Source organism: Calypte anna, chromosome 1, assembly GCF_003957555.1.
Source record: "Calypte anna isolate BGI_N300 chromosome 1, bCalAnn1_v1.p, whole genome shotgun sequence".
In the NCBI taxonomy this organism is placed as follows: domain Eukaryota; kingdom Metazoa; phylum Chordata; class Aves; order Apodiformes; family Trochilidae; genus Calypte; species Calypte anna.
The window spans coordinates 61,392,957-61,408,200 of NC_044244.1; the positions used below are offsets into that span (position 1 = coordinate 61,392,957).

The 15,244-nt window shown below is 41.0% G+C and overlaps 1 protein-coding gene across 1 annotated transcript in view; it reads left to right on the forward strand.

Moving 5' to 3' along the window:
• The first annotated feature begins 209 nt into the window (after window positions 1–209).
• Window positions 210–15,244, forward strand: part of IPO8 (importin 8) — a 47,181-nt gene continuing 32,146 nt past the window's right edge. The window contains exons 1-6 of the mRNA XM_030469096.1: window positions 210–355; window positions 8,958–9,039; window positions 11,137–11,293; window positions 12,503–12,661; window positions 13,530–13,686; window positions 14,688–14,777. Of these exons, the coding sequence (XP_030324956.1) occupies window positions 272–355; window positions 8,958–9,039; window positions 11,137–11,293; window positions 12,503–12,661; window positions 13,530–13,686; window positions 14,688–14,777 (729 nt within the window). The 5' untranslated portion in view covers window positions 210–271. The remainder of the gene's footprint in view (window positions 356–8,957; window positions 9,040–11,136; window positions 11,294–12,502; window positions 12,662–13,529; window positions 13,687–14,687; window positions 14,778–15,244) is intronic.

Genomic DNA, 15,244 nt, shown 5'->3' on the forward strand with positions numbered 1-15,244 from the left:
CTGACTCTCGTCCGTACAACAAGATGGCGGCCACCGCCGGCCGCTTTCTGCACGAAGCCAGCAGGAGGCGCAGCGGCCGTAAAGCAGCGCCCGCTTCCCGATACCTAGCTGTCGTAAACCGGTGAATGGCTGCGGAGAGGGACCGGGGGGGTGTGGGGGCCGGGAGCCTGTGGCTGTGGCACGGGGGGGCGGCGGCAGTGCTAGCGGCGAGGGCTCCTCTCCCTCCTCCTGCCCCCAGGGAAGCGCTGCCTGCCGGCGAGAGAAGGGCAAGATGGATCCCAACAGGATCATCCAGGCTCTGAAGGGCACCATAGACCCCAAGCTGCGCATCGCCGCCGAAAACGAGCTTAATCAGGTGAGGGGGAGGACGGCCCCAGCCGGGACCCGCCGGCGGCCCTGCCCCGCCCCCGCCCCGCTGCGCCTCACACGGCCGCCGCACGGCACGGGGCCGCCGGACCCCGCCGCCAAGGGCTGGGGTCGGGGGTGTTGGGGGGGTGAGGGGATGGGTGTCGGGGTGCGCCCACTCCTCCGCGCCGGGGCCGCCCGCTCCGCAGTTCCCCGCCTCTGCCTTCCTTCCCCCTTAGCGGGCTGCAGCGGCAAGCGGGGCCGCGGCCGGCGGTAGCATCCCCCGCTGGAGCGGGCCCTTCCGCGCCGGCTGTCAGCGGCCGCTCTGCCCGGGCTCTCTCAGCTGTAGGGCCTGGCAGCGGGAGGCAGGGCCTCCCCCGGGCTGCCGGGACCCCCGGGCCGGGGTGCGCCGTGCCGTGCCGTGCCGCTGCGGGACCCGTCGGCGCTCGGAGCCTGCGGGTGGCGGGCGATGAGCGCGGCGGCCCCCATGTCCGTGTCCGGCGGGATCGCTGCTCTCGTCGCTCGGTTTTGTCCGTGGGTTTGTGACCCCCGGGAGCGGGGCGAACCGGGGCGAACCGGAGCGAAGCGCGGCGATCCAGTGCCGGTCGGTGTGCGGTGCGGGAAGGCGTGACCACAGAGAGCTGCCCTCTGCTCTCCTCTCTCCGTTGCTCTGTCAGAGGTTAGGGAGCGGTGACCCTCGAGGGGGTCATTTTTGCCCCGTTCGGCAGCGAGCTGGTAAAACTTAGAGGGAAGCACGTGAGGTTTTTGTGGGTGGTGTTTACCGCAGCATCCCAAGAGCTTCATGCAGCGGCAGTGTCTGAATCAAAACGGTGACCTCGATCGGGACATGTGAAGGAAGTTCCCTTGCACAACACTAGTAGTAAAGCTCGAACCCCTGTGCTTCAGTGGAATGTTTGATCAGTTCTGTTGGAGGACTGGGATTTTAGGTTGCGTTGAGGTATTAATGTAGTGGTCAATGAGAACTGTCAGGAATTAGTGCTGCTTCAGGATTGCTACTCCAGCTTAGTTTTCTATTTAGGCAACTGAAAAACTCCTGATTTGGATATAGTTAATCCTTGCTTTAGCAGTTGGCAAGTTCCTTTACTAAATCACTGGATTAAGTACAGGACATTGAGAATGTACTTGGGAATAGTTAGATAAAATGCAGAACCTTTTATGTGGCGTAGTTACTTTTGAAAGTTCATCAGCACCTATTTTTATCCCAGCTAGTAAGGCCTGAGAGGAACATTATAAATATTTGTAAGCAGCCTGTTACACAGGAGTCAAAACTAGAATAATAAACTGCTGCATGTTTGGCAGGCTCAAAACAAAGGGGCAGCCATCTGGATTCTTTGGTCCTGCTCCTAACACTGTCATTTTCACCACCAATAAGTACTGTGAAGCTTCAGGGAAAGTTTTGAAAGCATTTTAAGACTGAGATCTGTAAAATGTTTTTAGTTCAAGTGGTAGATGATAATGCAGTTCTCATGAAAGACACAGGTTTTAGTCAAGAGTGCAAGTATATTTATTGGGAGCAGAAGGTGATACAGATTTTTATTTAAATAGCTGACATTTTTTTCTTTTCCATTATAAAAATGGTACTTGAAATTAAGACATACCTATTATTGTACAGGCTTCCTGTTACTAGATGAAACGTGATGTATCTGGCTGACTTAATGCACTGGGTTTGACGTGACTCTGGATGAGTGGAACAAAAGTGCTCCTGAGGAATGTGGCTTAATGTGGGCCTTTGACATCTTGAAGCCTTTCAGTGCTTTTGAAGCAAGACTTCAAAGTGACATGTCAGACTCTTGTGTATCTAATGATAGCGTTGACTTGTCACTGTGTTCCTGCAAGTACTGGAATCCAGATGCTTTTCTGGCATTTATCTTTTTCTAGCAAAGGAACTAATCCACTAACAAAACAGAAAACTCTCCAACAATCAGTGCTTGAAGTGGTAATACAACACTTGGCCAAACAGAGCAAGGGGTCACCTTTATTCTATGCAATAGCTGAAGTGATGCTGCTGCTGATACACACTAATGGGTATCAGTCTCTTATGTTAGCCCACCAGCTGTGTACACTTGCTTTCAAGTCTGGATCCAAATACTGACAGGAGTTTCCCAGAGACCATAAATCCTGCTAGTCCACTAATGCCACACTTCTCTGTAGGCACCTCATTGCCTCTACCAATACAGTCTTTCACAACCCATAATAGTCCTAAGCCCATAACTTGCTTACAGTGTAGAGCCTGGGGAATGGAGTCAAAATAAAAGAAACTTTGCCTACCTGTACAAAGTCCCAGCATGTTTGAAAATGCCTCTTCTGTATGTTCATGCACCTGTGTATAAATAGAGCTAAATCAGTTATCTGCTTCCTGGGCTATCATCTAACTGCATTTAGAAATGGAATCAAGGTTCCCTTTTTTGTCCTTATGATATATGTTGGAAGGCTGTTTGTGAATTTCCTTTCTTCTGCAGCTAGAAACAAATGCTGCATTACATCTGAAATTAATTTTTATCTGAAATTAATTTCTATCCATCTGTGCCAATCTTACCTCTTGATTATGTTTCTTCATACCTTCTCTATTTTTTCAAAGGCCAGTCCTACTGGCCTCAACAGTCTGTGTTTCCTTTACCTTATCATAAAACTGAATTTACTAGATATAGTAATAGGAAAGCACAAGCTCTTCACGTGTGTCCCTTTGAATTAATCTTTCTTGTACAATCCGATCATTTGAGTTTGCTGCATTCCAGAAAGTTCCACTCTCACTAATACCTCATTTGATACATCCTAAAACTATGGTTATCTTTATCATGCCCAATGCCAGCATATTACTTAATATACTGAGTTTCTTTAACCCTATGGTTGTTCCTCACTAGGAAAGTTCTTCAGGCTTTCAGGAGAAATTGCTATTATCCCAGGGTGCACAAGCATGTACTTTGTCCTATTACTCCACTCTGATCATTCTCCTTGGATGGTGCATGCTACCTCTGAGTCATCAACAAAGTTCTCTTAGTGACTTGAACACAAATCTAAGTGTGGGATTTCTTTGAAATGTGATTCTTGATAAATGAGAGCAGTAGTTTCCTGCCAGGTTAGTAATTTCTGTTGTGTAACTGCTGTCATTTCCCTTTTAGCCTATTGGTTTTCTTTGGGTACACATCCTTCCATCCTTCTCTTTTTTTCTTCCCCCACCCCCTGCATTTTTTAATTCAGCTCCAGCACATCATAATCAATGTGCACTTCGTGTTCATATATATCAATCACACTGTACTTACTGGAATAGTCAATTATTATATGAAGAAAGATACTCAATTTCTGTGTATCTGTTCTAGGCTGTTATTCTTGCTAGGTCTGTCCCACCAACATCAGGTGCAAGGTTTAGTTTTTTAACGGCTTAATACTGCTTTCATGTGCCACTTCTTGGAGTGTTTTGGAATGTACTGTCTAGTGATGTGAGCATACAAAGTCATTCTGATTCCAATTCAGATACAGCAGTAAGCTGCTGTAATGCATTTTTTTGCCCTGTTAAAAAGGGGAAAATAAGAACACAATTGCTGAAATATAGCTGTGTTTTTAAACGTTGAAAGTAGAATTCGGCTTTGATGGGAACTGAGTAGCAGTGCTGGAAGAATAAAAAGAAGTGTGAGAAAAAATTCCCCAAAGAGTTCAGAGTAATGTTTGACTTCCTCCTTTATCTTCCACATCTTTGTTGAGCTATCTGAAGTAGTATGTTGGGAGCTTAAGTGACAATGAGCACTTTATGGTACACAGAGGAAGGAATCTCAGGTGTTTGTATTGAAGACCAATTTGAGGAGGAAGTTGATTTGCATGATTAGAAGTTCTAAGGAAAGCAGCGTTTGAGAGTGGATGATACTGGCAGCAGAACCCACACAGCAAACAAGGTCAGGTAGGTTCTTAGGCAGGCTTATTTTCACTGTGTATGGAAATACTGTGTCTTTTCACCTCCCCAAACAATACCTTTGCAGACAGAGAAAGAAGAAAGTGTCTTTTGAAGTTGTAGTTTAACAGCTGTCTGACTGACAGTGTAAAAACCAAGAGAGAAAATATTACTAACAACTGCAAAAATATTCCCTAGTTTGATAAACAGTGATGAAATTTCTAAGTAATACATTTTCAGTGCAGAGCAAACAGGAAGTAAAGCGTCGTAAACCAGATTCAGATCAAATGTATGTAAGCTTTTTTAAAAAGTTAATTGCACATGTATTCAAGGTACAAATCTCATCTTTGTGCTTGTCTTTGCAAACAACGATGTAGTGCCCTGAGTTTTCAGCAATTTTTACATTCCATACTTGGATTCAGAGGCACAGAGAAATAGGTGTTTACTGCTTGTGAAGAAAGATGGTCTTGGCTTTGCTTGCAGAACCTGAGGGAAGGCTCTAATTTTCTCTGTCTGTTGTCTTGGATTATCCTGTGATAGTGGTGCAGGAGAAGTGCCTTCCAGTGCACTGTGTACTGCCACCGTGGTTGCCATCAGTGCAATAGGAAGGTGATTGACAAATGTGTTAATAGAGCAGTTGCTTGCTGTGGGCTTTAAATGCAGTGGCAAATAAGGCACATGAGTAATGCTTATTATTCAATTAGTTTAGTTGTATATATTCAATTAGTTTAGTTGTACATAATGCCTGATAACCTGGGAGCCATATCTGAATGTTAGATGTGGAAAGTATTTGTTCCAGTAGGATCTATTTGGGGAAATTTTTACATATTTTTTCCTGCTTACCTCTTCTTGCATTCTAGTCCTTTACATGTGATCTTCATCTTGCTGTTTTTCAGTGACCCTTTCTTGGGTGTCATCTGTTCTATAGCTTGTCAAGTAGAAAAGGAAATAGGCAAAAAATTATGTGTTCTCAGGTTTTTTTGAAGACTGTAGCTGTGATGCTGAGATGGAGGAGAATATGTGATAGGCCAGAGGAGAAAGTACAATGCAGAAAGCTGTACAGCCGCAATGCACAAATCCTGAGGCAGTGGACATGGGAGAACAAGTTTTGTGGAGACACATGCATCTCTTCTCTATTGCTGTAAATTTACCTAGTTGTGTCTTACCAGTGCTGTATGCCTCTCCCATTTTAGCTGTTAACCTTGCACACATTGCTGTATCCCATCCTCAGTCCCAGTGGAAATTAAATTATTTCTTAGCATAAATGCTCTGGTCTGTGATTGCAGAGCAGTCAGCATGTTTTACACGGCTTTAAAGTAACCATTCTTTAGAAGCAGTCAGTGAAAGTTTATTTTTCAGAAACTTTTACTTTATCCTTCAAAATAAACACCTGTCCCTGCTGATCAACACCTTTACAAACTCACAACAGCGTGAATTCAATCAACAATTGTGAACATAAATATTCAGAAACTGCAGCAAGCAGGGTGCTGTGTTACAGGAGTTGGGCTGAAGGTCTTTCCCAGCCATCTGGTGCCTCCCTGCGGCTCCTGGGCACGGCTCTTCCAACTCAGCAGATAGCTTTCCATCCCTTCCGTGGGACTGACAATATTCCTGCTCTCCCTTTGTAAAAATTCAGGTGCAGCTGTAGTAAATAACTAGCTTGCTGAATTCTTCCAGCCCTGAGGTCTCCTCCTTGTCTCTTTCTGTTGATACAGTGCACACCTGGCAGCGGCTCTGCACCTGTTCATGTGATTTGTACAGCTTTACCTGCTGGTGTCCAGGAACCTGCTGTATGGTTTCCCAAGCAGGGAGAGGATATGTCCCAAGATCACAATTAGCATGACAACTAAACAAACGAGAATGTGCTGGTATAGGAAAAATGTTGCTGCATGCAGCTTTTTAAAAAGTCCTCTGTTCTAAAAATTGCAAGCAGCATGTAGTTTTCCTGACTGGTTTTGTTGCTGCACAAGTGAGCAGGATGGCATCTGAGCTTAACAAATACTACAGAATTTTTTTTTTTTTTTTTTTTTTTCCAAAAATGGGCACACAATCTCTGCTGATCTCTCCAGCTTTCATGTTTCTGATATTGAGTGGAAAACGAAGCTCTGTGATAATGGGAATTATGGTAATGACAATAGTACAGAGTAGGAGGATGTATTGGGAGCTTGACTCGAGCACAGAGCCTATGAGGTGAGGCTGAGGGAGCTGGGGGTGTTCAGCCTGGAGAAGAGGAGGCTCAGGGGAGACCTCATCACTCTCTACAACTCCCTGAAAGGAGGGTGTAGCCAGGGGGGTGTTGGACTCTTTTCCCAGACGACTTTCAACAAGACAAGAGGGCACGGTCTTAAGTTGTGCCAGGGGAAGTTTAGGTTAGATATTAGAATTTCTTTATGGAGAGGGTGATCAGACATTGGAATGGGCTGCCCAGGGAAGTAGTGGATTCTCCATCCCTGGAGATATTTAGGAAGAGACTGGATGTGGCACTCAGTGCCATGGTCTGGTAACTGCAGCGGTAGTGGATCAAGGGTTGGACTCGATGATCTCTGAGGTCCCTTCCAACCCAGCCAAATCTATGATTCTATGATACTGTGTCCCTTCGGTTTCTTCAGGTGTCAGCATGTAAAGTGTAAAGAAGCTCTCCGACAGGGATGGGACCCCCTCTGAGGCACTGTGTGTACTTTCTGCCCAACGTGTCCTTTGTCACTCCAGGCGTTTGCTGAGAGAATCCTCTCATCAATCCTGCTGAGCAGGCCAAGTGACTGTATTTGTGTATATCCTGGCAAAACTTCAGGGATAGCAGCTGTATGCCAGCACCAGTGGTACCAATAAAGCTCCCTGGGGTAGCAGTGACTTCAGTGCAGATTGACTAAAAGCTGTTTGCACAGAGAAAGGGGAAATGATTTGTGTTGTAATCACTGTGTTCACCCTAAATATGATACTGCTAGGATTGCTGCAGGAAAACAACAACAAAGCATTGTTAATCAGTGTGTTTGTAGTGATAAAAGCTGTGTGCAGATTTGATCTGAGAACAGCCTATTGGCACTGTTGAACGAAACAGGACGATTAGAGTTTAGGCACGTTTTTGGTTTTCTGTGCTGCTGGGAATCCTCGTGCTTTCTTCATCTCCCTCAGATTTGGGTGTTGAGTGCAGGCAGATGCTGTGGCCTGCTGCATCAGAACCCACCAATATTGTAGAGATTCTGTCCAGTACCGATTTAAAGGCAAACTTTAGATCCCAGAATATTGATTAAAAGGGGATCTTTGGAATCCAGTTCACTTCAAACAGTTGACGTGTAAAGCTGGTATTTTGGTATGTCTGTAGATGAATGGAGTTCCTCTGCTGTCTGCTGCAGCTTTTACTTTATTTGGAGCATTTCTTATGGATAATTAAAGTTTATAGAGAAGGGAATTACAGGAGAGTATGCCTTTGATTTGCCATTACTGCTTTTATCTGAGATTTCACATTATGCTATAAACATCAAATGAGTGTCTGAACACGGAGGAGGTTAGAATTACACCATCATTATAATGAATGAAATGGGGGCCAGAAAGTTAAGTGATCTGGCAAAATTATTGAATGGTAGTGTTGTGATGCAGCTGTTACACTTAGGTATCATGAAAGCAATGCAATTTCACCTCATTATGGAAATGTTAGATCAGGAAACTGGGTACATGAAGAGCATTGTGCACCTCTTATTTCACAGCTTTGAATGAGGCAAAGTTTACAGGAGGATGTAATATACTTGTACCTGAAGGACAGCTCTGGAAACAGCCACAGAACTGCCAGGTGTAATCCATTTTGAAAGCAATTCTGTGAAAGATTAAATACAGAAAGCTTCTGCCATCTAGCCCCAAGCAACATCTCTCTTTGAACATAAAGCACACAGATCTATGAGATGGAAGATCTGACCTACTAGTAACTTGTGATGTTGCCAAGGCTTAGCAGTAACTGCACCATGCTGAGTCAACAATTCTTCACGTCGAAGCACTCCTGCTGAATGACAGGAGTATAATGCTATCAGATTTTCTCATCTTTTAAATCTGGCATGCTTTGCTCAGAAGTTCAGTGAACATTGTTTTCTCTTTGAAATTCTTCAGCTTCATGGCTAATATAGTGCATGAAAAGTTCCCAGGAAGGCTTTTGGTTTTGAAATGTTATCTGTGTTTGACTTTAATTAAAAATTATTATTCTAATGTCTTTCCCCAATTTTTTTTTTTCTGTTAAGATGCAGATAGCTGTGTAATGTATGGCTAATGTAGGTGATGTTTACACTTGAAAATAATTTTAAATGTTTTTCTTATTCTCTTCAAAATGCAGTATTGCTGTTATACCACAATCAATTTCACAAATAAATCGTGTATTGATGGAGGATGTCAGTATCTATTTGATTTATCAAGCCAATTCAAAGACAGATATGTAGTGCTTCTCATTATACATTCTCAGAATTATTTAAATGTTCATTCTCACTACTGTCTAAGAGAAAGCCTTGTCACATTACCTGTTCCATCCATATGATCAGCTTTTACAAGCAGTTGTTCGGGTTGCTAGAGATCTGGGTAAATATCCAAGTGCTAAAACCTTTCATATTTCATGATGGGGGCCAAAGAACATTGCGAAACTCTTTGTTTGTATTTCTCATTCAGCTCTTGGTAATACAGCCTTTTTTAAGCATTGTGATTTGCTAACTGTATTTTACATGTATTTCAGTCCTATAAGATCATCAATTTTGCACCAAGTCTACTGCAGATTATAGTATCAGATCAAGTTGAATTTCCAGTGCGTCAAGCAGGTGAGAGTAATTCCTTGTTTCTCTTTCTTTCACTTAGAAAGTCATTCTGATAGTTATTTCAACCAGGTATCAAGCTGTTGCAATGTAAGTTCACCTTTGTTCTGAATGTGGAAATTGAAAGGATCTATCTTTGCTGTTTCTTTGCTACATGAGGATCAGGTCAAACCATGGGTATAGGGTAGAGTCCTGCATTGGCTTCCCTGTGTTTGTAGTGATCCCTACTGGATTGCTGTTATACTAAGACAAAAACAAAAAGAGAAGGTTCTCTACTCAAAACTGAGTTGCAGGGAGCCCTAGGTATTCTTTCTCCTGGTGGTGAAGAAATAGTGATGACAAGACAAGTGGGAATTTTAAAAAAAGGCATCTTATTTGAATATGTTTCTCTGTTTGAGTCCCTTTTCCTGAAAAATGAAAGTTTCTGAAAAATGAGAAAACCTGATAGTTCCCTAGGTCAAGGGCAGCCATATGTGTTTCATCAGTATCTGTGGTGTCCACTCACAAAAGCAGATATGGAGGAAGGTCACATCACTGATAAATTACACATTTATTGTCTCAGCATGTCTGGAAAGATTGCACAGCTGTGTTTGTGAGTTCAGGTATGATGATGCGCTTAACTTTTGGGTAAACATTTGTGTAAGATCAGATTCTAAATTCTCAGAACCTATTTTAACTGGTCCTATACAATATTTTCTGACAGGTACAGAAAATACTCAGTGTTTTCAAAAAAATCATGAATGCTGTTTTGTTCACAGCTCTGTTTTTATCCTATGGAACAGCATTTCCCATAGAAGCACTGTTGTTTTTTTCATACAGATCCTATTAATCCCCTGAGTGCACTGAGGCATGCTGACATATGCTGTTTGTCATGCTTGCATTGATTTTTTCAAAGATAATCCAGCATTGAATGGCATTGTTAAACCATTCTGTAGTTTGATGCCTAATCTACACTCTGTCTGTCAATTTTATAAATTAATCTCTCACTTTGTGAGAATGTGTTTCAGGGAAAAAAATATATAGAACATAGTTTTTTCAGTGTTTATTTAGTTGTTATTTTTTACAGAGTAGCAGTATAAAATAGAAAAATACATTTCAATCATATTTGGAAATCCACAGATTTCCCTGGGAATTTTTTAAAAGCCAAGAATTTGTATAGCAACAAGATCTAAGAGTAAAATAAATTAACATCTTGGGTTGGTCTTTCTGGACCTGTTTCTTGTCTGAGTATTCTGGCAAGTCATGGACAAACCCAATTTTTCCTTGTGCTCCTATAAAGTATTTTACAAAGTACATATTTTTGTACTTTGTAATTTGTCATCACCAAGAAAAACGATTTTACCCAAGGATAACTTATTTATATTTTAAAACCCTAGTTAGCAAGCAACCAGAATAGTACAAGGATAAGAATTTATTAAGAACACTCCTTTAATGTCTCACACCATATTCCCTACATTTCTTAAAGAATGCCTATAGGCATTTTAGTATTGAGGCACAAATGCTGCTTTATTTTCAGCTGAAGATTAACTTTATTTTTCATGGTTTTTCATGTGAGACAGAGGGGAACAATTCTAAGGGATTATGGGAAATCCTACTAGTGAGATAAAGCTTAGGGAATTCACAACAAACATTTCTGGCTGAATAGAAGGTAGGCCACATGCCAGTTTCATACTGGGCATATCCCCAAGCAGAGTGTCCCATCTGCATGTGCAATGATTTGTTTACACGAGCTTTCCAAAGCTTCACTTACCAAGCTTGGATAGGTTTTTTTTAGGGGTGAAAAAAAAGCATGTAATTGGATTTTTGTTGGCTTGCTTAAAATGGTGAAATATTATATCCATATGGAAGGCTGCTATAATAAAGAATGTACCTTGATAGAAGCTGACTAAAATACTACCCTGCTCTGTTTGTGTGGAATCATAAAAAACCAGGTTTTTCTAGCTCAGCTGTGCTTAGTGTCTCTAATTATTAAAAATTCATGCAGTCATTTTCAGTTGTCTTTTCAGCTCTTTGTTCTAATGTCAACTTTACCACAGGCTGAGCGCAAAGTAATGTGGAGATGTATTAGAATTAAATTATTATTTCCCTGTTGTTTATCCTTAGCTGCCATTTACCTGAAGAACATGGTGACACAGTACTGGCCAGACCGTGAGCCACCCCCTGGAGAAGCAGTATTTCCATTCAACATTCATGAAAATGATCGTCAGCAGATCCGTGATAACATTGTAGAAGGAATTATTCGTTCTCCTGACTTAGTGAGGTGTGGAGAGATATTCCTATAGCTCAGGTTTTCAGACCTGCTAGTATGGGTGTAGTTAATGTGAGAATCTTGGTTTCTTGGGAGGTGATGCAAGTACTTGGTTTGAAAATGCAGTAATAATCCATTTCAACATATTTATGTGCACTTGTTTTTTAGAAATGTAGTAACCCATCTAAGAGCTGTGTGGTGTGATGTGATATATCATTTTATAGTGTGGCTTAAAGTGTCTTACAACACTTGCTGTAGTGAGAGCCTGTTTGTTTGGCTGATCCAAGGCTGACACTATAGGGGGCTGTCTGGAGTACAGAATTAACCATTCAGAGAAGAACTGCCCAAGAGCTGTTTTCTTTTTTCCAGTAGCCCTTCTCTCAATTACTTCTGCATTTTTTTTACATGTAATCCCCGTATTTAAATGTGCATTAGCATTCATGGATTTAAGATGTTAAAAGATTGAAGAAATGTTTTTGTTTCGCCGGAAGAATACTTAAGGTTCACAGGCAGGCTACAGTCTTTTGACTGTTCACCCTTCTAATTAGTGAGGCTGATACAATAGGATTAGACTGTATTGTGTAGATGTTCTAGACTTTTTTTTTTCGTCAGTAGTCATATCCAGAAGAGGACTGATTGACTACAGATTAAAATTGAGATTAAACACTTGGAAAAAACCCACCAACACCAGAATGCCCAAGACTGCAATAGCACTGCTGTCACTGGAGTTCTTTATGAATAGATTAGACAAACACCTGCCAGGAATGCTTGGGCCTCTGGATGGCATCCCTTCCCTCCAGTGTGTCAGCCACACCACACAGTTTGGTGTCATCAGCAAGCTTGCTGAGGGTGCACTCAGTGTCACCGTCCATATTGCTGATGGAGATGTTAAACAAGAGCAGTCCCAATACTGATCCTTGAGGGACTCCTCTTGTCACACATCTCCACTGATGGGTGTGCAGAGGGAGGGGGAAAGGAGAAAAGTAGCTAAAATGTTCTGAAATTAGTTTATTCCTTAAAGTTAAATCACCTGGGATTTTTTTTTCTTGCTTTTCCTCTGCCACTTCCCTTTTAGTGCTATCAAAATCTGGGTGATGCTTAATAATGTAATGTGTGTATTGTGGCCAACCAACCAATATTTTGGATCTATCCTTTAATATTAAACACTGTGCCATGATCTTATTTACTTACAATGCATTTCTTTTTTCCCTCCTGCTACAGAGCTCAGCTGACAATGTGCCTCCGTGCTATCATTAAACATGATTTTCCTGGCCACTGGACAGCTGTGGTAGACAAGATAGGCTACTACTTGCAGTCTCAGAACAGTGGGAGTTGGCTTGGGAGCCTCTTGTGCCTATATCAGCTGGTGAAGACTTATGAGTAAGTTGATGTCCCTCAGTAGATGAGGAATCAGTACGTTTAGTCTCAGCTGATTACTGAGAATGATATTCTTAAGAGCACTGTCAGCTCTAAAAGGAATTCAGATAGAAAAATAATTTGTATGATTTAACTGACATTTTTTCAGTGAGGCTTTGTATATTTGATCTGATTTAACCCACCTTTGAAAAATTTCTTACATGTTTATAACTTCTTTTTTTTGAAGATTTCCCAAATGCAGGATGCATGAATAAAAATTATTTTCTACTTTTGTGTAATTAATATGGTATATTAATTGTCATATTATAAAATTGTCATATTATCATACTGCATATTGTTACCTGTACCATCCTCCTGATAGTCTAAATCTAAATCCACAAACCATACATTAGGAGAAGTGTAGTGAGCTCTCTCATTAAAAAAAAAAACTCTGCTGGTAGAAACATATTGATAAATATTACAAAAGAAATGTAAATGGAGAAAGAGATAATCTTTTCTAAACATAGGAATTGTCTTTCCCTTTCAATGGCTGGTCACTCCTATTTGTTTAGCATCCAGCTTGGGTTTGGCCTTCATATAAACGTCAGAGAAAGTGAAATCCCTGTTACACACAATTCAGTAGTAAAGAAATTAATTCTTTCTCCCAGTAGCTGCATTTATAGAAGGTGACATTTGTTGGGTTGTTGTTCCATTTACAGGTTAGCAAATTGGCAAATTGTTCTGATGGGGGCTAGAGGAGGGAAGAGTGAGTGAGTGCTCTGTATTAATTTTTTAAATTTTTTTATGGTATGGAAATTAATTGCTGGTGGGGAATAGGCATTAGAATCTGCAGTGTGTAGATCTGGAACCAACGTTCTTGTTTCCTTTGCAGATACAAAAAAGCAGAGGAGCGAGATCCTCTCATAGCCGCAATGCAAATATTTTTGCCTCGGATTCAGCAGCAGATGATCCAGCTTCTGCCTGATAACTCCCATTACTCTGTACTGCTTCAGAAACAAATCTTAAAAATCTTCTATGCTCTTGTTCAGGTTGGCATCTCTGTTGAGGAAAACCAGAACTTTTACTTTGCTGGGCACAGTGACCCCTTTCAGTACACTTACGGGTGTGATTGAATAGGAATAACAATTTTAATGGGAAAAATAATGAACAATATAAATACCCGTTCTATAAATGTTATCTTTATAGGTTTTTCTACTTAAAAACTGGTCACATGGTCCCCTAAGTTAAATTTTTAATGAACCTTCATACTTCTGCACATCCTATTTGAAAGCTTACTAGAGAAATGCTTCTATTTTGATATAAACTGTATGGATATCTAGGCTGTGCTAGCTGGCCTCTGAAAGTGTCAGTAGTGGATATTGTAGTATAATTGTCAAATAGTGCACGTCAGTAGGTGGTATTTCTCATCTTCTGAAGAGCTGGCAGAAATTATTCATTGTCACATATGCATTTTACAGAGATGAATTTGACTCTTTACTGGGATGAGCTTGGTGAGGAGGTACTTCCATAGAATGAGAAACAAAACAAGATCCTACATGAGAGGCAGCCTGAAAATTCTTACTGGGAGTTAAAAAACTAAAATAGTTTGTTATTAGATGGGGGAGGATTTAAAAGGTCCCAAGTTCCTATTTTACTTTTCAATAAATTGCCTGAATATTCTCTCTACTTCGTAGAGAAGAAAGATTTACTAGATAGTAGCTAGGTAGTAATTAGGAGTCCATTTCACTTACAAAATGCTATTGAGTTACCCAGACCCTATACTATGGACACTACTGTGGTCCCTAAAATTTAGGTGAGCTGATATAAAGTAGAGGAAGACAGAAAGGGAGTTAGCATGACCAGGGAACTTCCCTCAAATAGCGTTAGCTGTGAACCTAAGAAGGTTATGACTGGTATTGCTATCTCACCTGATTAATTTTAATTAAAACCTCATCTTCTTCATAACGTAACTACTGTAGAAACAAATATCTTTTTCAGAGAAAATCAGTATTTCATGACTGTGTGGTTTGTTTTTTTTTTCTTATTTAAGTATGCACTGCCTCTGCAATTGGTGAATAACCAGACTATGACCCAGTGGATGGAGATTTTCCGTACTGTCATTGATAGAAATGTACCTCCTGTAAGTTTTAGTTTTGTAAAGACCTCTGATAATTGTTTGTTGGCATTTGAGGAACAGAGCTCTTTTTTAAGATGGCAACTATTTAAGATTCTTAATCTTGGAATAAGTGGTGTTTCTGACAGAAACATGGGAAGATCGCATGAGCTGCCAGAATTTAATTGGAGTAGTGACACCATGTAAACTCCAGTTAGGGGTATTTTGGAGGTTTCCAAATATTTCAGCCAATTTCTTTCAAACAAGAATCAAAAGCTCATCACAATCCCATAATTTGTCTCTGTTCCTCTTTTTCTTTTACCTTTTCATATTTCTTGAAGAACAAAATAAAAACAGCAATTAAATTCTTGTTTGTGTGTGTAAAATATTAGCTGGCATTTCCTAAGATTTTCATAAATTTATTTCACAACCTTAGTATTCTTTTAGTATATTTTGCATTAATATATGGTTAGGGTGTATATATTTGAAGGAGT